Consider the following 24,606-nt stretch of genomic DNA (forward strand, 5'->3'; position numbering starts at 1 on the left):
GATGCTCAAAATCCTAAAAATGTACATTAATTATGGATATTGAGATAATTGCTTTTGCAACATTGGCTTATATAATTTTTAACTATTATATTATGGTTCGTACAAAATTGTTAGTATTTCAAGAGTTTTTAACAGATGAAAATGAAATATGTTCATAGGACAAATTATTGAAAAATATTAATTAAGAAAATATTATTATTTGAATCTCTTCAAATTCTCAAATGTTGAGCATAATGATTCTAATTAATATAATTAATTTCACATATTAATTATAAAACGTTTTTTTTGTACTGAGTGGTTACAATTGCGATTTAATTCTATTTAATTAAAATTAATTTATGGACTTAATACTTCATTAAGAAAAAATAAAATATTTAATTAATGGGCAAAATTTTTTTTCACTCTCTTCTTTATACGCTAAAGTTTCTTCATATGCAACATTAGAAAAGTATTGATTGTAATAGTTTATAGAATAATATATTGATGTTGCTTCCATTTTAACATAGATTGTAATTCTTTTGTATCGTAGATATAATATTTAATTTTAATTGTAGTTTAATTCAATTTTTGTTTAACCTATATTGTAATTCTTTTGTATCGTAAATATAATATTTAATTTTAATTATAGTTTAATTCAATTCAATTTTTTATTTTTTATTATATTCTAATATATTTCTTAATTAATCTGCTATTTTATTATTATTGTTTCACAGAATATTTAGAATATGAAAATGTATTAAAATTCCTAAAAAGTACAAATCATTGAATTTTATAAAAATAAATAAATCATTCATCTTTAGTTCAAATTCTATAAAAAAAAGTAGTCAATTATTTTTAAAATTAATTTAATTTGAATTATCAATAAAAAATATATATTAATTTCAAATATACATAATATAAATTTTTTTCATAGCATGATATAAAATTATTTAAAAGTAAATATGTCAATTTATTTATTTATCTAAATTATATAAAAGTTTCATACTCCGTGCATAGCACGGGTTTTCGACTAGTTTTTAGTAGAATTGGATGCGGATCTTGGAGAAACTGGATTGGACCGAATATCCGAATAAAAAGATGCAGAATTGGACAGAACTATTGACTTTTTTTAAAGAACTTGGTCAAACTGGACTGTTGACTTTTTATGAAAGAACTGAACAGAACTGAACCGAAATTATCCAAAACTGGACCGATAACTGAATTGGATTGGACTGGACCGAACTGGATTGAAAGAACTGAAGATTTATCATATTAAATTTATATTTTTGTGAAGTTTTATTTTTTCCTATTTAATGAAGCGTTGTAATTCCTATTTTTATTTAAGGTAGGTTGGAATTATTAGAGTGATTTAAGGTATGTTATATTTCCTATTCTTATTTAAGGTATGTTAGAATTATTAAGGTGATGATTTGTTAGGCTAACTATACTTTTCTTGTCCCGTTTCCTATTTAAGAGAATCAGCTGATACTAATTGATTATACAATTGGTTGATGAAATCTTTTTTTCTTCCTCTATATTCTTCGCTCTATTCTCTCTATTCTCATTCTTTTTTCTTCCTATTCTAAGATTCTAGTTCACCAGAATCCTAGTTCTGACATCATCTCTTCAATTTTCTTTCTAAAGTGAAATCTAATTGTTTGCAATTTGAATTTCAGGTATTGTTTCTCCTAATAATTCTTTTAATTGGTGGTTAAATCCTAAAATTTGTGTACATATGACAATCAAAATAGATCAGTTAATTTGGTAGTGTTTGATTTTAGTCAAATTTTGATTTCTGTTATTGAATTTTAACTCGTTAGAAGCTGGTCAAGTTTTTCTGCTATTGTACTTTAATTTGTTACTGTTTAGTTTAAGTTGTGCATTTCTTAAGTTTTGCATTTGTTAAGATATTAAAATTGTTAATCTTGAAACTAAGTTCTCATTTGTTCTTTAGCAATTCGGTTCACCAATTACTTTATTTAGGTTGAAATTAATATTTGGCATTATAAATACATGTTATTTATTTATTTTTATTAAGAATTTTATATATTTATTATTTGTAAATTATGTTTTTAATTTATTTTTGGTAAAAGTATATGTATTTTATTATTTAACTCGTCAAATAACTGTACTGATCGGAACCGAATCCCCGAATCTCCGAATTGGACCGGACCGAGATTTTCAATCCAATCCTGGAGATTCATTTTTAGGAATCCCCGAAGTTCAATCCAATCCTGGAGATTTTTGAATCCCCGAACTGTGCCCAACCTTAATTTTTAGTCTTCAAGCTTATTGGACCAATAGTTCTCTCCTCTTACACTAGTATAAGTATGTTCAAGATCTTCCAGTGAAGGATTTTATGCATGAAACTAATGGCATTTCGACCTTGAAAATCAGAGTCTATTTTAAGCATTGGGCAGCTGTGAAACGCACTCTTCATTATCTGCACTCAGTTTCTACTTATGGTATTCAATTTTGGTGTAGTTCTAACTTCGTTATTCATGGTTTTGCTGATGTCGATTTGGGAAGGGATCTCGATGACATAAAATCAACTTCGAATATGCTATTGTTGTTGGTCCTAATCTTATACATTGGCTTCCAAAGAAGCAACACATGATTCACTCCTCTACTGAAGCCGAATCTCATGCATTGGCCTCTATCACTTCCGAAATAATACGGCTTTGTATGGTTATGAAAGAAATTGGAATTAATAATACCTGAACTCCAACAGTTTGGTGTGATCATCTTCACGCTACATATTTCTAAACTTTATTTTTTATAATCGTTCTAAGCATTTGGAGTTTGATTTTTATTTGGTTGGTGACAAAAAGGATATATTTGTAATTCAAACATCATTTTTATTTTTATTAAAAAATAAATATGAAAGATATATAAGGGGGCTTACCTATCATCTTCAGCAAAAAGACGAAATTGAGTACGTGATGGTACTATGCAATCATGTATTTAATGTACCTACCAACAAAATTAAGAAAATGAAATGAGCGATGGCTATATTTATTTCCCACTGTGCGACAAATATTGACAGCCTATAAGTTAGCTGGATTCTTATTTTTTCAAACTTTTCAGCCGAACGTCCACGTGTACGTACTATATATATCAGACATTATTCACATGTATCTTATATCAATATTTAATTCATTCTATTTTGTCAAATTCACTCCGATTTCTTTTTTTTTTTTCTTTTTTTTTTGTCAAAATAATTAATTCAACTCAATTTCTAAGTTGAAATCTTTTAGTAAAAATATGGAGTGTCTAGTATTTGTAAATCATTTAATAGATTATTGAGTTGGGATGAATTAATTTCAGAATATAATTGATCTAGAGGCTACCTAAGTTTCATAATTCAATTAAACATATAATAATATATTGAAATGATTTTATATTTTTTTTTTGAGAGAAAAACGTGTAATCATTATTTGCAGATGATTCGACTGTCTATTCTCACTAAATCGATTTTCTAATTATGGATTTAATAATGATATATTTCTTTTAAATTAACTTTTCAATGAAATAATTTATAAAATTTTCAACAAGAAAAACGTAACGAAAAACTATAACTGCCCGTTTGTTTTATCTATTGTTTGCTGTTATGGTTTGCTGTTTCCTTTTACAGTTTACTGTTGCTGTTTGCTATTGCTGTTACGGTTTGTTATTTGCTGTTGGAAAAAACTATTTTTCCAAAAACAGAGATTCTCTGCTTTTGTAAAAGACTGCTTTCGGGTGTAAAAGGCAAACAGGAGATCACTAACCAAACATCTAATGCCGTTTTTCAGATCTAAAAGACAAACAGGACGTCACTAACCAAACATCTAAAACTCTTCCTTTTGAAGTGAAAAGGCAAAAATGAGCATGAAAATGAGCAACCAAACACCACCTAAGTATAAACATAGGTTGCATTTTTATACATTTATTTATGTATTTTTAGAATTAAATTCATGGATTACTGTTATCGATATTTTTGAAATATGGCTAATTCTCAATTTTGTCACGTGTGAATTTGAGTGTGAACGTGTCAGGAAGATAACTCCCAATTAAATTAGATTATTACGAAATGAATATGCGCCTAACTTGATTTCTAAACGAAGCGACTGACGATGGATACAAGGCCTGAAAAAATCTGCCTCTTGGATTCCTAGTGCCGCTATAGAAGATTTACTTGAACGATAATAGCTACCAAACATAAAGTACGAAATTGACACAAAGATTTTGATGAAGAGTCAATTTTATTAATGAGATGCGATTACAATTCAATTTATGTCTATCCAAAAATAGCTAAATCAATTGTAGAAATTAATCATAAAGTATAAAAATAAACATTGTGGTTGCTTCATATAAAGTATAAAAATAATCATTTAGTAGAAAAAAAATAAAAAAATAAAAAAGAGATGAAGAAGATGGTGTAATTGATTTTTATTTTTTATTTTGGATTTTTTTGTGTGATAATTAGGTAATAAAGGAAGTTAATTTATAAAATAAATAAATATAAGGACCAAATTAACTCTTTTTCCTTTGACTTTTAACACCGTTAGTCAATTTGGTATGTGTTTGCTAACGGAATGAAGTACACGGTACCATTTTGCAAACTTTTAAGCCACATGAGTGTTGTTCGAAAACAGGTGTAACCACGAGTTTTATTTTTATACTTTTCCCTATTATATATTAATGTTTGCAATTGAGCATGTCAGACAAAGTAGCAGCTCACTCACACGAGCGCTTACCCTCATTTTGTTAATTGTCATGACAAAGATCAGGATGAGGCAAATTTTTCAATAAACGGGAACTTGCTCAATAATTAACGTCATCTTGTAGTAACAATAGATCTAGGTTCATTAGCATGGAGGGTAGAAATATACATATGAGTGGATAACATATGTATATAAAAGATTATTTATAATCTCAAATTTCAATTAGAGTTGCTTGGATGGAATCTTCTGTCTAAGATAGCCGAAGGTAGTCCTATAATGAGATAGACTAAAGTTAGATGGTATGACACATCAAAACTAAAACCTTCTTATGGTGTTGTTTTGAGCATAGACATGTGTTTTCTTCAGATGGAAGGATTAGAACACCATAGCACATGTTTTTCACATCTCTTTGTACTGGAGAGCTTGTTGGGAAAAAACATTGTTACACCATTGAATGGAAATTGGGAACAAATGACTTCCATGCGAAAAATAGACATGTGCTTTGTGACCAAGAGATGGAAAAAGTACAATCTCACTTTTTCATAGCGTGAGACTCTTTAAGTGAAAAACAAGTTTTTTCTCAAAACGTATCCTTGATACCCTTAACTAGTTCAAGAAGTGTAATTCATTTTGGCTACTTTGGAAGGATGCCCTCAAGATTTGGATACTAATTCAGCTCAGACAGGGGCCAAATGGGCAAGTAAAATGAATTATTATCGAAGGAATGTAGTAAGAGGGAAAGACTTTATCAAGTTCACATATAGCAGTCTTATATTTCGCAAATCCGGATAGTTGTGCATATGTGCATGCTTGTGAATATAGATGAATTATTGAGATAATGATAATTACAGTGGATGTGATATAAAGTCTAGGATACAACATACTATTTCTTAATTACACACGTAATTTGAGAGGTTGTATATCTCAAACGAGTATACAACGTTTGAGTTCTCGATTCTATGTCGGTCGCACGAATTATTTGCGAGTATGAACAAGACAAAGTGATGGAATATGTTTTTGTTACATGCGAGTGAGAGATATAGGGATAAGTGGAGTAAACGGTCTTTGGCCCATTTACTAATCCATTTATGATCCGTCTGTAACCTAGTTTGATTAGGATTAGGGTTAGGATCAGGGTTTAACCTAGCTATAAATAGATAGCTAGTGAGGCTAAAATCCTATCACAAGTTAAGTCGACATAATAGAAAAGAGACTTTCTCTCTTTCTTTCTCTCTCTCCTATGCGCCCCTCTCTCCCTCTCTCCCCTTTGTCTTTGAGGTTCGTTCTTAGTTTGTGAATCAAGGTTAGTTACTTCTTTGGTGTGTTAACCTCCTAGATCCGTGATACAGAGCCAATATCAATTACTTCAGCTGATATTCAACGGATCTGCGCTACAAGAAGTAAGTCTAAATCTGTTGATTTTACTTAATGATTAGATCCGAGTTCATTACGCGTCCCTTAGAGGTTAGAGAAATCTATTAGGCTTCTCCAATGAAGCATTCAGCAGTTAATTGTCAAACACGGTTTGGTCCGACCTGAACCCGATCCAGCTCGACCCAGCCCATGAACATGTCTATATATTGTTATAATCACATTACATCATATCACCAACATGATATTAGTGGATCTTTTTTATGATAACTGTTAACATATTAATCCAACAATAACATAAAATATTTAAAAGTGTATCACATCATCCTACACAGCTAAGTCAATATTAATATACATGTATAATAAAATTACACGTGGCCTAAAAAAACACGATATGAAATCGGCACTAATCCAATTAGGTTATAACACAGTATTAACACGAAAGTTTTTGACTTAGGATTGACTTATTTTAATACAAACCTGAAATTGACATGACACGAATACAATAATTGTCATCCCTAACCACTGGAGTTATGAAGATTAAATTTTAAACGGTTTTGATAACATATTGTAATGTTTAGAGAGTTGTATATAAAAAAAGAGCGGGAAAGCGCGTGAGAGGAGAGGATTAAGACATGAACGATAAATATGTGTCGCTGAGTCAGATCAACATAATACAGTCACCATTAACTCACTAAAGATGATCAGATTTTATTGCCACTGCGTTTTATATATAAATACCAATACACATTAACAGAATTTCCCATTCCATTTTAAAGCTTTGATTTATGTTATACTAATGTGTTTGTTGAGTGTTTTTGGTTGAATTAAAATTATAAGTGTAAAGAAAGTTAAATTAAAGCCAAAGCCCAAGAGCTAAAGTCAAAAGCCCAAGGAAATGAAGAAAAAGGTCAAATGGATCCAAGGCTTGTGAATTGACTCAGCCCGGCAAGAAGAAAGATCTAGAAGAGAACATTGCCTTCACTATAAAGTTGCTGACTTTCAAAGGCCAAACAGATAAGCAGATAAGCAAAAGTTGACTTAGTAACTTGCAGACAAACGCCATCCATTTGCGGAAAGTTTCAGAGGCAACAGACAAGTTGTCGATGTGTTGATCTGAGGACTTTGCCAAAAATGGAGAGACAATATGAAGCTTCTGCATAAAGCACTAAAGCGTTGCTGGCTAAGAACCAGAACGACAGAGAAGACATCGTTGTGATTGGCCGTGATACTGGCTGTTGAGGACGAAAGGGACAGAAGAGTCGTTTCCCTCCAACGGTTATTTTTAAATTTCGAAATGACTGATGCCTTGAAGTATCACTATAAAAGGCCTGTCATTTGCTTCATTGGAACTTGATTTTCACATGCAAAAGCTCTGAGCAAATTCATTCTTGAAGTTCCAGCAAAAAAACAAAGAAAAGCAATATTACACAAACTCTTATCTTCTGTGTAAACAATGGACTAGATCAATCAAAGTGTTCTTAGTTTAGAAGAAAACTCTATCAATCAATATGGTTAGTTAGGGGGCTCTGAGTTGCTCGGTATTCAGCAGTCAGAATTTGATAGTTCTAAGTGTAGGTATATAGAGGACGGTACTCTGTAACAGCTCATTAACTATTGTAAGGGTTTGTGCTCTACTAGAAAGAGCTCAGTAGTGAATTAAAGCTCGGAAAAGGAATTCCAGGGACTGGATGTAGGTAGGAGGCTGAACCAGGATAAATCTGCTGTGTAGTATCCTCTAACCCTTATCTCTTATATTTGCTTGCTTTTATCTTTGCTATGTGTTTATCTAACTTAGTATGCTGAGTGGTAGATAAAGTGATGTGTTCAGAAATAGACTTCTAGGTGCTATCTTCTGAACCAATATCAGACACACTTTAGTTATTGAGTAACTAAAGCTGCCTCTGACCGTACCCAGTATCTATGCTATTGAACCTTGCGAGAAAAAAAATTTACCAAGTCAAAATCTATAAAAAAAAATTCAAATAGTTCCTTTACCCCTCCCCCCCCCCACCACATTAGGAACTTATTCTCACAACACAAGGGATCATTATCCAAGCAATCTCGTTCCAATGCTAATTTTTTCTTTTCAATTGTAATGTCAGTCTGGCTAACATTAGTTATTGAACAAGATATTCTATCTTGTTACAGTGAATGAAGGCTTAAGTTTGTTTTTAATTTTTTAAATATAAATATATTAGTTGGACGGGTTGGGCCGGACTTAGAAATTAGCTCCCTTAGCCTGGCCCATTCCGGCCCGAGCTCGATGTGAATATGATGTGTACTGGATTGGGCTTGGACAAGGTAGTTATATGTGGATCCCGGTTTGGCCTGGTCCGGTTCAGTCTATGAACATGTCTATATATTGTTATAATCACATTACATGATATCTCCAACATGATAGTATTGGAATCTTGGATGATAACGGTTAACATATTAATCCAACAATAACATAAAATATTTAAAAAGTATCATATCATCCTACACTATTAAGTCACTGTTAATAGACGTGCATAGTAAAAATTACATGTGACCTAAAAACACGATATGAAATCGACACTAACCCGATTTGATTAACACGACATTGATACGAAAATTTTTAACTTAGAATTGATTCATTTTGACACTAAATCAAAATTGATACGATACAAATACGATAATTGCCACCTCTAATCATACGAGTTAACAAATTTAAGAAGACAGTGTGAAAGTTTTGTAGTGATGTGCGAACGTATTATACTAATATTTAGAGAGTTGTTTATAATAATATAAAAAAAAAAAAGAAAAGAAAGAGCGGGAAAGCGCGTGAGAGGAGAGGATTAAGACATGAACGATAAATATGTGTCACTGAGTCAGATCAACATAATACAGTCACTAAAGATGATCAGATTTTATTGCCACTTCATTTTATATATAAATACCACTACACATTAACAGAATTTCCCATTCCGTTTTCCTTTCCTTTCCAAGACAGATAGAGAGAGAGAGAAGAAAGAGGAAGCGAGAAGGAGATCTTCTTCTCTACAAAGATAATTCCGTTTTTTTTCTTTGTGTGAGAAGAGAAGACAGATCCCTTTCTCTATTTGCTTCTCTGTTCTTATCTTTTCTTTCTGTTATTTCACCCAATCATCCTTATCCTAATTCTTGTTTCACCTCCTTAATCACCTATAAGAACAACTCAATCCCTAATTTTTCTTTTCATCAAGATCAATTACAACTTACAACACAGGCATTCATTTCTCTCCTTTTTCTTCAATTTCATCATTTCTTTCCCTGATCTATAGGTTTTGATTTTTCATTTCTGATTTTTGATTTGCAGAGGGTGATTATTTGGAATCTATTGATATATTATGGGAAAATTGGAAGAGATATGCGAGAAGAAATGCGTAGATCATGCGATGAACTTGCCGCCGGTTCCACCTCCATTACCAGGTCCGGTGATCAACAGCCACCGTGCACGGCGGTCAGAATCGAGAGGGCAGAGCTCTGTTTCTACGGCTACAAAAGATATGTGGGAAAAATTGTTCGATGAAGGATACAGAGCCGATGTTGTGATTAACACAGACAATGGCGGATCCATCTTTGCTCATTCTAATATCCTCGTAAGACTTTTCTACCCTTTTCTTTTTTTTGTCATTTTCGAAAAGATTGATTTTCTTTTACATTATTTGAGTTACAGTAGCTTTAACAGTAATATAGTACTTAAAATAATTTCTATAAGCTGTGTTTCAATATGAATTGACAAAGAATTAGAGTTTTTAGGTAGATTTTTTTTTTTCTTACTTTGTCATTTTGCAGTTTGATATTTTGAGAATTGTGAATTTTTTTTGTCACGTAATATTACTTATGCTTTTCAATTTTAGTAAAAAAAAAAAAAAAAAATCATTGATAACACATTAATTGGGGGATATTTAGTTGGTGAACGTTTTTGGTATTATTATTGAAGTTGAAGACCTCTAAATCATTTAGAAAAAAAAATAGCTCACAAAATTTAAAACTTAGATAATAGCTAAAATAAAATTCATTGGAAGTGATTAATTTATCTTATTATCGTAGAAATAGAATATTTATACAAATAAGAGTGATTAAAACAAAATGTTATTGTTACAAAAAAAAAAAAAAAAAACCTTCTTTTGCTATTAAAAAATCACAAGTGCCATATTATCACAGCAAATTCCACAATTATTAAAGTATAAAATTGCTGAAATCACATGGTTTTTATTTGAATTTTTTGGGGGTAGGGGCTCAATTTCTTAGCAAGAAAACTTACAGATATTCCAGTTGAAAATGAGATATGCTTAGCAATGAAAATGTGGATTATTTGTGATTAATTCAGTATTAGACTAGATTATAAAAAAGTTGAGTTGCTTACAAGTTAATTATGGATTATCTACAGGGCATGGCTTCTCCGGTGATGCGAGGTATGTTAAAGCAAGCCAAGAAACATCGAGGTAGACGATCGATCTTCATTCGTGGTGTTCCACATGACGCTGTTCGAGTTTTCATTCGATTCTTGTACTCTTCCTGGTACTGTTCTTTTCTCTGTTATAATTGACATTAGTTTGTAAAATTTGAGTAATTTTTTGGTAACGGAAAAGGTTTTGTTTTGAGCAGTTACGAGAAGGAAGAAGTAGAAGAATTTGTGTTGCCATTGCTCGTACTTTCGCATGTATTTGTGGTAGTAGAACTGAAGAAACTATGTGTTCAAAGATTAGTACAAGGTTTTCTTACAACTGAAAACGTAGTAGACATCTTCCAGCTTGCATTACTATGTGATGCACCTCGTCTTAGCTTCATTTGTCACCGGATGATCCTTCGAGACTTCGAGAATATTTCGGTCACCGAAGGATGGAAAGCCATGAAGGAGAGCCATCCTATGCTTAAAAAACAACTTCTGGAATCTATTCTTGATGAAGACAATGTAGGTTGAGAGTTTGATCATATTCAAATTGGTAAATTTTAATACTAATTTTCATGATTAGTAAATTGAGGGTTTGATTAATTTTACAGAGGCAAAAGGAGTGGACGAGAAGGGTAAAAGAGGGGAAAATATATTTGCAATTATACGAAGCAATGGAGGCACTTGTTCATATATGTAGAGACGGATGTAAGACAATTGGACCATACGATAGAGACTTCAGTGGAAATGAAACACCGTGCACGTATGCAGCATGTAAAGGAATAGAACAGCTCGTCCGACACTTCGCTGGTTGCAAACTCAGAATACCCGGGGGATGCATCCATTGCAAGAGAATGTGGCAGCTATTAGAGCTACATTCTCGTCTTTGCCTCGATTCCAATGTGTGCAGAGTTCCTCTTTGCAGGTACATACGTCTACCTTTGTTTTGATTCGCTGGTATAGCGATAACATTAGACGGTTTTATAAAGATGTTGTAATAATATGCAGGAATTTCAAGAACAAGTTGAGAAAGCAAAGCAAGAAAGATGAAATTAAGTGGAGAATACTAGTGAAGAAGATGGTTAGAACGAAAAGGATAGGAGGGTCACCATTTTTTGTATCAGACATTTGCTGCTAACATGCACAAAATGTTCCGAATGTGTATGATATATGTTGCATAGGAACGATTTTGTCTGCAAAATTGTTGTGTCTTTCTACCCGAGATTACAAACATAGATCAGAGTAACTAATTCTTGTAATATTTGATAAAAGATTTTATTAATTAAATCTCATATATCCAATAGTTATATAAGAAATGGAAGAAAGTTTCATGTAAGGAAAATAAAAACGAAATACAACAAAAGAGAGAAGGATAAATAATTGATTCTCACTATAAAAAAAAAAAAAAAATGTGATTTTCATTTCCAATTATTTTTTGTTTGACCAAATAATAGGAATTGGTGGAATTATTGAGTACATATTACCATATTATCATCTAATTCGGTAAAAGCAAAAAGTACACACTAATCTTAATGCAATTTAGCCTCTATGGATTATGCAACAAGTGACATGCGAATTTAGATATTGAAAACAAAAGAAGTGACATGCGATGATTTTTTTTTTTTTTTTAAACGCTTTTATATTCATTAGATGAAAAAAGTCCAAATACAATAAGAAAACGATAAGGAATAAAACCTTACAAAATTCACAAAGAGACAAAGACGACTACAAAGAGCAAGAAGAAACCATAAAAGGTATAAAAAACACAAAAAAAACAATGAACCATATATTTCTTGAAAATCCAAATCCGTAGAAGAGCAACTGCAATCCAATCTTCATCATTCAAGCCCTTTCGAATATTCGGATCAGAGTCCTTTCTTTTGTTGCAACCACATAGATTTATTGATCCATGTATAAAATAAATCGTTTCCGTTCTTGCTAAATCCGAAAAAGGTATAAATAAAAGAATAATTGGGAGCAGATACAATTCAGGCAAATAGAGATCCGGAAAATATATGAATACTGATTAGAAAGAAAATAACAAAAAAAAAACACAAAACCTAACCCGTTGGAAGGAGGAAAAAGAAAGACAAACTTTTGTGTAAGTATGTGAAATGTGAACATAGGCTTGACTTGGTATTTATAACCAATACCCAACCAATTTAATTAGATTTCAATGACTGTAAATCGCCCTTAAAATCTCCTGACTAACTTATTGGACAAATCGTGTAGAAAAATTGGTTCTCTTTTAGGAATTCCACATTGGAAGCCAAGAGGGAAAATGAGGAAAATGAGATGTATATATGTTGTTATCCCGCATCGGAAAAATATAACTTAGTAAAGCTTTTCTAATACCATATATTAGGTTTTGGGCTTTAAGCTTAAAGCATCCCACAACAAGTCTCTTCTAATTCTAAGATTTAGTTGATTTCTCTTTCTTTCTCTACTGTAATATTTGCTCATTTAAAATATTATTCGGTAGTGTCCGGTGACGTAGGTAATATTGGCCGAACCTCGTTAAATTTTGGTGTTTTCTCTGTTTGCTTTATGCTTTAGCTTTCAATTTGCTAGTCATTTCCACAACAAAGCAAAATTCCACAATGATCTGATGATATGATCGTAACTTAACCAGCGCCTTATCCCCCACAACAAATTCCACTTTCCTTCTTTTTCGATTTTCCATCATTTCCATTTGATTGTGAGACGCAGTTAAGGTGGCCTTAAAACGTACCAATAATCCATCATGCTCTTCCAAAACTTCTGTTACAGCTGCGATTTTGGAAGACCTGTGAAATATCAAAAGAGGCGTCTTCCCATACAGGGCCTAATATGGAGACATCTTGATACTACTGTGATAATCAAAATTGTAGCAATATGCCACCCATCCCAACACTGAGGTCCAATACTCCGTACGATCAAGGACCATAGCTTGCATATACTGTTCCAAGCCCCTATTGACGAGCTCGGACTTCATGTACATTTGTGGATGGTATGAACTATTTTGCTTTAGTTGCGTCCCACTTAATTGTTTCCAAAACTTGTTGAGTAAAACAGAATCTTGATTTGACACTATCAACTTTGGAAACCTTTGATGCTTGACAATAATCTATACGAACAACTCAACCACCTTAACTACTGTGTAAGTGGGAGGAAGGGAACCAAAATGAGAGTGAAGGAAAGGAACCAAAATGAGCGTATTTTGTCAAACGATCCACCACCGCCAAAATTAAAAAATGACCATTTCTCAGAGGTAAACCCGTAATGAAATCCATAGTGGAATCCTCTCAAACTCCCATAGGGGTAGACAATAGTTGTAACAATCCGCCTGGAGCTTGTGTTGAATATTTAGCTTGTTGACACACCAAGCATTATTATACAAAAGTCTCGACAGATAACCGTAGACCTGGCAATAAAAAAGAGCTAACAAACTCACCATCATCTTCTCCACACCGCAATGACCGGAGTAATGTGGAATTCCCGGAAAGAACTTATTTTAATTGAGATTGTTCCCCAATAAAATATCAATTTCGGAAGCATAACAATCCATCACGTTGGTGGAACCCATGGACTAGCTTCCCTTGTAAAAGTTTCTCATTGATCTCTCGAAGCTCGTCTAAATCCAGATTTTCCCCAGGGGCGGCTCCAATATTTCAGAGGCCCTAAATAGCTTCCATACTCCATTTTTTCATAAAATAAAATTTAATATATAAAAAATATAATTAATTCTTAAAAGAAACAATTGAAAATCAAAATATTATTGTTAGATTATATATAAATGTACCCCTACTGTTATTGGGTGAAAATTGATTTAACCTTTATGTGTAAAAAAAAAATCAATTCCAAGCCTCATTAATGAAAAATAAGTTTTTGTTTCATTTGCAATTTTATGTTTTGGCTATCGTTCGATCTCTAGCATTCTGATTACCCAATAAGTCTTTTCTGTTACCGAAAGAACTCATCCAACGTTTATGACGTTGAAATACTATCATTTGGCGAATCTTAAGCTTAAAATTGTACTATTTTGTATGTAGATGCTAAATTTGCTTTCCCCCAGTAACCCTATGGCTAAATTTGTAACACATCCCTATTATTGTTAAGAGAAAAAGTTGTGAAATAAATTTTGAAGCCCCTTAATTTGTTATTGTTTTTAAGAGACGATCACTAACAAAAAAAAAGAGACAATTTGTGTTATTGTTGTTGATTTTTTAGTACATTTAGTGAAGTGTATTTTTGCTTTTCTATATATGATTACTATTAAATTCATACATGATATAATAATTATACAGAGGTAATTTTCCAACAATTGAAATCTCATTAATTATTGTATTATAATTGAAATTCGTTTTGAATTTTATAAAAAAAAAATTAAAACTTTTTTTTATCAGAGACCCTCCTAGACGGGAGGCCTTAGCGGCCGCCTATACGGCCTCCCCCTTGAGCCACCCCTGATTCTTTTGACACAAATCATCGAGCATCCCTGCTATTGGGATATTAAGGGCCATAAAAGTAGCCAAGTCGTCCGCTTCATCTTCGTGGAATCACAACAGGGCATACGCCTTGTATTCAATGATAAAGTCGAATTCGAGAAGCTTCTGCACATAAAGTTATTCCATGGGAGTTTTTATATTAAACACCAGATCTACCATGTCACTCGGAGAACCCCAATTCACATTTGGACATGTGTATTGTGACTCCACGTAATAATTAAAATAGTGGAGCCTCTTGTAATATGTGCGAGTCCATATTACACGTGTCAAAATATGTATGCGAGGTCCTCCATTTGACATGAAGAACTGGGTTTTTCTAATAATTTTACATTCAATGCATGTTTGAATTACTTGTTGCATCAACTCCTTGATATTCTTATGATCGGTTCGAATCACAAACGGTCTCCCAAATAGGCACAGGTGCAATTTATAGCTCCATTGGTAGCTAGCAACTGCTTGTATCCTTGGGTGTTTTTTTTTTCCTGAAATAACTTATTGGTTTTGGCATGGTCTACAAATATATCATCAATATATCATCAATGGATAATTGATCGGAATAAAATAAAAAGACTTACAAAAAATATATGTTAACTACAACTAAATATCTCATAATATTATTTTTTTTCGTAGAATAAAGAAAGAAAAAACAAACAAAAGCCCCAAAAACTAGTCCGGGATTAGCCTAGGAAAGCTAACCCCCACTTGATCATCCGAAAGTAAGGAAGAAACGAAGTCCGGAGGAGAAGAGAAAGTTGTTACTCCCAAGGTCCTCATATGGCCTTTAGCAGCCAGGCGGTTTGCCACACGATTTTGCTTTCTGAAAATGTGGCCAAAGCTGATGATATCGAAAGAGGTGTCAATCTTTTGATCTTTTTAACTAAGTTTTGGCACCCAAGACTTATAGCATTGTTCTCAGAGATCATTTTGACCGCTTCGAGGTTGTCTGATTCCACGAAAAGTCTTTTCAAGCCTAGATTTCTGGCGATCCTAAGTCCAGAGAAGATCCCCCAGAGCTCGGCAGTGAAGGAAGATCCCAAACCCAGCAGGTTCTGAGCGAAGCCAGACACCCAAGCACCACCGGCATCCCTCAAAGCACCTCCAGCTGCAATTCTGCCATCACTAAGACAAGAGCCGTCAGTATTTAACTTAACTAACCATTCCCCAGGTCTACTCCATCCAAATAGATGAACACTCTTTCTTTGGATAGCAGTGGATAAAATATCCACTTTGAAACTATCAATAATAGAATTGATTTTTTAGAAAAGAAAACAAGTAAATTAGGACTGACAATAGCTCCATCTCCAAAGATTTCAGATTTCCTCCACTGCCAGAGCTGGTGACAGACGACGGCAAAGAGGATAGCACCATGCTCCAGCTCAGGTAATAACAAGCCACTAACACCATCAACAAACCAATCTTGGTCAGAATGGGCAAAGAAATCTGAAATCAAATGGACCGGAAGAGCTTGCCTCCACACATTTTTACTTTTAGCACAATCTCTTAGAACATGTCAGGTGGTTTCCGCCTGAGCTCTGCATCTGCTACAAGTATCAGAGTCCACTAAATGGCGTCTTTTTCTTTCCACATTTGTCAGCAATCTATTCTTAGCGCCAAGCCACAGGAAGCTTCTCATACGAAAAGGAACTTTTAAAGCCCAAATATTCTTCCAGACAATTGAAGGGGGAGAATTCAAATTCAGATTAAAAGCCTCAAACGCCGATTTACAAGAATATGCACCGTTGTTGGTAAGGGACCAACAGTGATTATTCTTATTTTCCTCCTTACTACTAACTTTAACTCCCCGAATTCTTAAGAGCGTTTCCAGACTAAGGTAAGCCTCAAATCTTGACCAAACCCAATTGCCCTCTGAATCAACAACATCTGCAATATTCCAATTACGAATCTCCAGATGCGGCAGAGAAGTACAAATCTCTAATAAAGGCTTCTTCCTAAGCCAGACGTCATTCCAAAACCTAATAGATCTGCCATTTCCCATAGACCAACCAATCCCAGAGCAAAATTCTGAAAACACAGCATTAACTCCTTTCCATAAGAAAGAACAATTAAGAACCCTCTCTTTTGGCCCCCCAAAAATCCTATCCTTTCTATACTTCTCGCATAATAAGCGCACCCAAAGAGCAGACGGGGATTGCCACATTTTCCACAGAAGCTTCATTAGCAACACCTTATTGTTGTCCCTGGCTTGTCTGATCCCCAAACCTCCCATAAATAAAGTTAATAATTAACTACCTGTTATTAACATCTGAAAATATAAAAATGTCATTTATTTTCATGGTTGTAAGAATGTTCAAACCGACACAAGGGATCGTGATGTCTTTCTATGGGATCACTGGTCTATTTATTAGTTGTTATTTGTGGTGCACAATTTTGTGGAATGTTCGTTTTAACCATTAACTATCTAGAAACCAAACAGAACTATTCAAATCGAGCAAGTTATTTCGTAGTTTTTTAGCAATTTTATTAATTGATTGATTCAAAGTTTGATATATTAGAGTTGAAATTTACAATATTAATTGATGGAAATTTAATTGCTTGATTGATTCAAAGTTTGATATATTAGAGTTGAATTCACAATATTAATTGATTGATGGATTGAGAATTGATTTTTAATTTAATACTATAATTTGATTATTGGTTGGGCTGCTTTTATTATTTTTGGCCCTTTCAATGCCAAAACCTCATGGTTTTAGACTCTCAATGTCCAAATATATTTTTCGGGTTAGCTCCCCCTCCAACTTGGAGGCTCCAAGTATCAGGTATGAGAGTGAATACAGAACTGCTCTGATGAAGTAGCTAATTTTACACTTATATATTTATAAAAAATTCTTCTCTATCTTGCACCCCAACTGTTGGGTATACATCCCAAGTCTCACATCGGAAAGATACAAGAGAGTTACATGGTTTATAAAGAAGTTCACCAACTACATTAGTATGAGGCCTTTTGGAAAAGAGCCCAAAAACAAATCCGTGCGGGCTTGGTACAAAGTGGACAATATCATACTAACGGTGGAGCTGTTGGTGAACTCGTAGGCCCTTCACCAACCCCCATGTTTCAAAGAGAGTCTGAAACATCCGTGGTGGTGGTGGTAGGAGTGATTCTGACGGAGGGCCGACCAATATTTCGGGAACAAAGACTGCCATGTATAATAAGGGTGATTCTAGTGGCAAGAGGGCGGCCTAAGCCCCCTTATCTCCGCCCAAACCCTCACCTGATTTACTTGCTGATATTAGTATTCTAAAACAATGCATTATATTCTCATTTTCATTTGTTCAGATGTAGTGATTGGATTCAGTATACTTGGATCATTGGAAATCTGTATTTTAAAACCAGTTTCATACAACATAATGTCTGGAAAAAATAAAATTAAACCGGATAAATTTTCCCCTCAAATACATTATTTTGAGGAAAATTCCCACGAAATTTCAAACTATTTTATGGTCAAATGAGTGTTCAGTAATTTATTTTAGAGAAACAGCTACATATTATTTATTATAGATATCAAATAAATGCATAAGGCAGTAATTCAATGGAATCTGGTCCGAAAATGAACAATCCTATTTTATCTTATATCATATCAGCTGGAGTCGACACTAGAATGCTTCATTTCTTCCCCCTCTTTACGCTGCCCAGACAAAAATCTTGAGTGCCTCATTTTCGGGTCTGAAGGCCGACGAATCTTCCTTTGCCGAATAAAATCTTCCAATAATATTTCTACTTGTTATATTTCTTACAATAGTATATGGCATCTAAATTGTAATAATTCTCATACAAAATGTATACTTCCTTCTGTAGTTCTCTGGTAAACTATTAATTGCTTCTCCTCTCTACATGAACTGAGTTTCCTTGACGACAAAAGTCCGATGCCCGGGTTGCTCTTTCTTCTCCATTCTCTCACTGTTCAACTTGCTTTAACGAAAAGAAAGACGGATCAAATGAATCTGATGATACTACTTCCGTAGAGAAACTTGGTATGTTTTGTATAGACATGATTTCATGGAGAACAACTATCATCATCTGAACTGCTGCTATCTTGTCGCACATTGTATCTGTTGAGAACTGGAAGTGAAGCAGAGGCAGAAATCCGGAAGGACCTAGCAGCCCCGACCATGGTTTTATCCTGCATATTTCCAACTTCCTTGCATACATGATCCAATACGTTAAGGAAATCTCTTACAATCATGAAGATTCTGAAAGGGTGGGCTTCCTCCTTTGCTGTATCTCCATGGAAGTACTCTGTGACCTCCTTCACGAGCAATAACGCCTTTTTCTCATCAGCCTTGATTCTTGAGATTTCTTCATCAGCCTCTCTTAGAAACAGTTTCATTGAGTGAAAAAAATTTCCCTCTGTTTCTGGTTTTTCGTATTGCAGAACTGATCTGACTTTCTGAAGGCCTAGTTCAAGCTTTGAGACGTAGCTACTTAAAACATCAGAATCCATTCCTGCTGCCTTTTTCACATTACTGAGATCTCTACTCAGTCCAGACACAACCTGCAATCCTTTCTTTCTGAAATCATCTTCCTTGAACTTTGGGTACGTAGTAACCTGAGAATTCTCGATTGTAGGATCAGCATTCGGATTCGGACCTTCTGATCTAATGATTTCCTGGACCACAAAGTGGAGCAATGTTGTCTTCCCATCTGTTCCCTTTATATCTACAAGTTTTAAGAGTGTATCAAGTTTAAATGCTCTAGCATCACCTCGATTGGTGCCAACATTCATTCGATTCCCTGTTCTGAGAACAGCTTCAAGTAGTTTTAGGAATAACCGGCTGTTCTTAAGTTCATCGCTTGCAACCTGATAGATGTTAGGATTTGAACTTTCAGTTTCCCAGAAACAATGTTAGCAGACATCCTAACATTAAAAGTAAGAGTATAGTAATTTTTTAAAGCAGAATCAACCAGGCAAAACTTCTAGCCAAGTTACCTCTAATGTTTGAAAAGATTTTCTCAAATATTTGATTTCTGTATCAAAATTGGCTCTGTAAAGCATGGCTTCAACTCTCCTAAATGCAAATGGAATGTCAAGTACTGCCTTCAGAAATCGTTCTGCAGACCCTAGTTTCGAAGCGTCACCACTGTATTCTCGAAGTTTTATTTCTTCCTCTTTTGTTGGAGCCATCTTAACAAGAGTTTCCAAAAGCTCAGCACCCAAGCTTTCTGGATTTCCTGTAATTGCAGCCAAACAGACATGACATGTTATATAGGAAAAATGAAGTACACAGCTCACAGGGAATTAGATATATATATATTAGTCAACATGCATGTGTTGCTGCTGGGATCTTGGCCGTTAGCAATTGAGTTGTTGAAGTCTAATATGCATAGATAGTGGCATTTCAATTATTGAATTATGTTCCTTGGGATCAAATTACAGGCATAACTTCTATAACTTATATAAGCTGCAGCATCTGTGTGCAAATATAAGAAGAAAAAGCTATGATTTAGGCAGACTAAAATGGCGGGTTGGATAGCTTATCAGTTGCCAACTGGTACTAAGGTGTTAGAGGCTTAGGTTAATAATGCGTTTCACAGATAGGAAGCAGAGAAGTGCAGCAATTTGCTTTATCAAATGGCTTTGACGGCTTGATCGAAAATTGAAAAAAAATTAGGAGAAAAGGAAAGGAACTGTGATACACATACAGGTGATATTTCTAGAGAAGGATAGCAAACATAGGCTACAGCTTCTTAATTGATATTTTCATGTTTTCCACTATTTTCTCTCAATTTTTTCCACATAAACAAACAAATATTCTTATTGGCTATTCCCACCTTTCTCCCCCCAATGTTTATTTCCCTTCTCTGCATCAAATTGAAAGAAAGAACCCAATGCAGGTATAATCCGGTTCCTGAACAAATTCCATCAAACAGCTTGGGGAATGAAAGCAGTGAAACTTGTACTAGAGTGGGAAAATATTGGACCAATAATACTATTTGCTCCACAAAGGATAAATGAAACTGTGAAATGATAAATAGATTTATTAAACTGAGAGAAGGTTAATCAATTTAGTAAAACCACAACCGTACTGATCTAGAAGATTAGTTTGTATTTTTCAAACAAAAAGCTAGATGCCAAAAGCAAATGTGGCATTAATTAATGATTTGTACCAATCCCTATTTTGTCAAATTGATGGACATGTCTTCAGTACAAAGAAATGAATCAAATTGGTTGAAAGTCTAAAATTTTTGGCATCCTGATGTGACATCTTTAAGAGAGACTAATAATTCAATTGAATAACCTTATGCAAGTGAGCTTGAGAAATGAAGACAAAAGAGTTACACTAAATTCTTATATCCAGGACAACCATTTCTTTTTGCAGATTCAATTTAAGGCTTACCCAAATATATCTCTGGAGTCCTTCAGAAATTATTAATTGTTTAGTGGTAGCAATCATCTTCAAAGAAACTAAAACAATGAATTTGAGCAGTTTAATACTGCTTAGATCTTTCTCAATTAAGGGTAATGATAACTTCTAAATTAATCCCTTAATTAATCTATAAAAGTTGCAGTCTGCAAAATTATAATTGCTGATAATGGAAAGAAATTAGTCTATCACTTACCATCTAAAAGAGCTTCAGACACCTCGTCTTTAGTCACATTCAATGCTCTTAACAAGATAGCTATATTCTGTGATTTCTTAGGATCCAGAACTCTGTTTTCCGGCTCAAGAGGAGGTAGAACCGATCTTCGTATAGGTTCTTTTGGCACCGGGTTTGTTGAATTGCAGCCAAAAAGACTCTCCATCATGTCTTCATTCAATCTGCCAAAGAGAAAGTGACAAAATGGATCAAAATGATGAAGAAATTCATAAATTACTATAATGGGTAAAATTATTAATTTTCGTCATGTCAGAATACTACTAAGTTAACGTACTGAAACGAGCTGGATCTGAGTTGGTCCCACACCGTGGCTCGATCAGAAGTTGCCCTCACTTTGTCCCAGTGCAGAGGCTTTAACTTGGCTTTTCCTCCGTCTTGTTCCTCTGCATCAGTTTTCTCAGAAGAATTCACCCCACCATTGACTCCTTCAATACTTCTTTCTGTTTCAGTCTTGGAAATGGCTCTGGGACTTGGCGTTGCCGCCTGTTGCTTCGACGACACGGAGGTCGGCGTCGAGGAAACACTGTTTTTAGCATTTCCCGACGACCCTGTTTTTCCTGGCGTTTGTATTGCCGGAGGCGGAAATGGCGGAGGAGGAGGCGGTGGTGCGGGAGGTGGAGTTCTCATTTTACTTGATTGCTGATTGTTAATTGATCGAAGAAGTACCATATTTGGCGGTGGTGGAGGCGCAGCGAATTTGGTCCTTTTGGGAAAATATGAGTTCGTCGGCTCAATATTCTCAGCTCTTTCTTGTTGCGCCGGAGCTTGATGTGGAGGAGGAGGGGGAGGTGGCGCAGGTGGAGGTAGTGGCTGCTTTATTGAGGGAATGATAACATGCTTCATTTCAGGCGAAGAAACAGAAGACAATCTTGACCTAGGAGAGGTCCTTTTAGAATGAGGAACAGATTGACCATTAGCAGACTTAGACCAAGAGCCATTACTAACAGGGCGCAAACCCGAAACTGCCGCCGGTGTGTAATATCCATCCTCAGCACTAATAGTAGAGCCTTGCGGAGTATAAAAAGCAGTCCCGTGGCTCTCCTCGTCCGACGAGGAAACAGAATTAGAAGATGGAGAATGTTGATTATCATTCTCACGCTGAGAAGGAGGCCTCGGCAATGGTGGAAGAGGCTGCAAATCAGGACTAGGCCTATATCGCTCAGATCTCTTAATTGAATTCAATTTTCGATAAGGTGAAGAATTAGCTTCCGCAATTGTACCATTAACTTCACCAGAAGTTCTACTTGGTTGCACAGTCCCCATATAAAGAACACTCGACGAAGGAACCACAGATTCATCCGCAAATCTTTGAGAATCGCCACCAACAAGTTTCTGAGAATCACTTGGATGCTTCACCCTGTGTCGGTATAAGAAGAATGCAAGGCCAGATAGCATACCGAGAGTAACAATTCCAACTGAGATTCCAATCGCCACTTTCTTCGCTGGTTTTTCCGGTTGTGTCGCCGCTGGGATTGGTATACTCCCATTTGCAGATGTTGCTGGGGGTGGTTGACTTTGATCCGGTTTTGGCCCAGCTGGAACTTCAGGGAAGAAAGGCTGGTCCGGATTAGGAAAATCCTGATTCTCAGGTGGAGGAGGCGAGGAGTCTAGTTCCGGCGGCGGGGCTGAATTGGTTGGGAAAAGCGGCTGGTGAAGAATCCTTCTCTGAATTTGGGGATCAGATTGAATTCGAATTACAGGCTCAGATACAGAAGAAGACGATGATGAAATCAGCAATAGTAGCAGAAACAAAAACGGATTAAAATGTCGATGAATACTAAGAGTTTTCATACTGAATTTCGGTGGATTAATCTTATTCCGTTCTTCTTCTGTAGTTTATCTTTCCCTAAATTCATGTCTTGAGCCTGTGAGAGTTTTGTTTGGGTTATGGAAAAGAAAGAGAGAGAGAGAGAAGGAAAGGAAAGAAAAACACAGTATGCGTGGAAGATGGGAACCTTCTTTTGGCTGCAAGATCTGGATGCTCTCTATTTGCTGACGTCATCAGCAAGCCGCATTTTATTTTATTTTCTCTTTTTCACTTTATTGTAATTTATTTATTTATTTATTCATTTCTTTTAACAGTGAGGTGGGAATGACACGTTGGCAGTGAGAATCAAGTTCCTTCTATAGGTTGTTTTAGATGAAATGGACGATAATGGTCATGGTATTGGAAGTAAGTAAGGAGATGATGGATGGGTAATTTAGTCATTTGGAATTATTTGGTTGGATCGAGGAGAGGAAAGCAGGCACATTTCTGATAATCCTCTTTTCCTTCCCATTGGAGAATGGAGCCGTTAAGTAATAGTTTTACATTTATGTTTTTATTCGCAACGACATTATTTAATGCTTTATTCTTTACAATTTTCATCAGTTTTAGACTCTTACTTTAAATTTTTAAGGGGTAAGTATAAATACGTCTTTAATTTTTTTTAGAAAAGCTCAAATGTGTATTTTGTGGGCTACCATCCATATCAAATTAAAATTTTTAAAATCAATTAAAATCTTAAATTATCAAGATCATTAATTATATCTCCGAATTAAATAAAATCATCAATTGAATCTCCATTCTCAGCAAAAATCATCAAGTTAGTCTTCATCGAAAATCATTCGATTAAATAGTTCAGAAAGCTTTATTTGTTGAGAACAAAATTTCTTTTCATGATGGTTCTTTGGCAATTACTTCTCTCACGGATTAGAATAGAGTATCTTGGGAGAAGTGGAAAACTATGATATTTTCCTGGATATCCAGGTCTACCCTTGCTATTGCACAATGTCAATGCATAAACTAGTTTGATACTTCTTATAATGTTAGACATAATCTAAAAAAACGTTTTACTCAAGGTGATTCATTTAAGATTTTAGAATTGCAAATGGAGTTATATTCTTTTACACATGGATCTTGAGTTTTATGGACTATTACACTAAGAACATGACAACATGGGAAGAGTTGGTCAATTATAGGTCATCTTATGTTTATAACTCTATACTTGTTTGTAAATGTGTTAAACTGTTATATAAGGTTAATGTTTCTACATGTGAAGATTCTGT

General features: G+C 34.5%; 2 protein-coding genes across 2 annotated transcripts; one reads left to right on the top strand and one right to left on the bottom strand.

The window, feature by feature from the left end:
* The first annotated feature begins 8,995 nt into the window (after positions 1-8,995).
* LOC136230973 (BTB/POZ and TAZ domain-containing protein 4) lies at positions 8,996-11,742 on the top strand. Its single transcript, XM_066020196.1, has 6 exons — positions 8,996-9,285; positions 9,376-9,658; positions 10,453-10,583; positions 10,671-10,977; positions 11,067-11,380; positions 11,464-11,742. The coding sequence occupies exons 2-6, from the start codon at positions 9,407-9,409 to the stop codon at positions 11,591-11,593; spliced, it is 1,134 nt and encodes a 377-aa protein (XP_065876268.1). The 5' UTR covers positions 8,996-9,285; positions 9,376-9,406; the 3' UTR covers positions 11,594-11,742.
* Positions 11,743-18,324: 6,582 nt separating this feature from the next.
* Positions 18,325-23,534, bottom strand: LOC136229120 (formin-like protein 6). The gene is made up of 4 exons (XM_066017697.1): positions 21,833-23,534; positions 21,520-21,719; positions 19,889-20,130; positions 18,325-19,759 (listed from the first exon to the last, which is right to left on the bottom strand). The coding sequence occupies exons 1-4, from the start codon at positions 23,347-23,349 to the stop codon at positions 18,956-18,958; spliced, it is 2,763 nt and encodes a 920-aa protein (XP_065873769.1). The 5' UTR covers positions 23,350-23,534; the 3' UTR covers positions 18,325-18,955.
* Positions 23,535-24,606: the final 1,072 nt, after the last annotated feature.

The sequence above is a fragment of the Euphorbia lathyris genome, chromosome 5, assembly GCF_963576675.1.
Source record: "Euphorbia lathyris chromosome 5, ddEupLath1.1, whole genome shotgun sequence".
Taxonomy (NCBI): Eukaryota; Viridiplantae; Streptophyta; class Magnoliopsida; order Malpighiales; family Euphorbiaceae; genus Euphorbia; species Euphorbia lathyris.

Bases quoted from the DNA above. Each gene is read 5' to 3' on its own strand.
- LOC136230973 (XM_066020196.1), top strand. From the start codon at position 9,407: ATGGGAAAATTGGAAGAGATATGCGAGAAGAAATGCGTAGATCATGCG. The intron at 9,659-10,452 runs GTAAGACTTTTC...GATTATCTACAG, and splicing joins TTGCTCATTCTAATATCCTC to GGCATGGCTTCTCCGGTGAT. The intron at 10,978-11,066 runs GTAGGTTGAGAG...TTAATTTTACAG, and splicing joins CTATTCTTGATGAAGACAAT to AGGCAAAAGGAGTGGACGAG.
- LOC136229120 (XM_066017697.1), bottom strand. From the start codon at position 23,349: ATGAAAACTCTTAGTATTCATCGACATTTTAATCCGTTTTTGTTTCTG. The intron at 21,720-21,832 runs GTACGTTAACTT...TCTCTTTGGCAG, and splicing joins CTCAGATCCAGCTCGTTTCA to ATTGAATGAAGACATGATGG. The intron at 20,131-21,519 runs GTAAGTGATAGA...CTGCAATTACAG, and splicing joins GTCTGAAGCTCTTTTAGATG to GAAATCCAGAAAGCTTGGGT.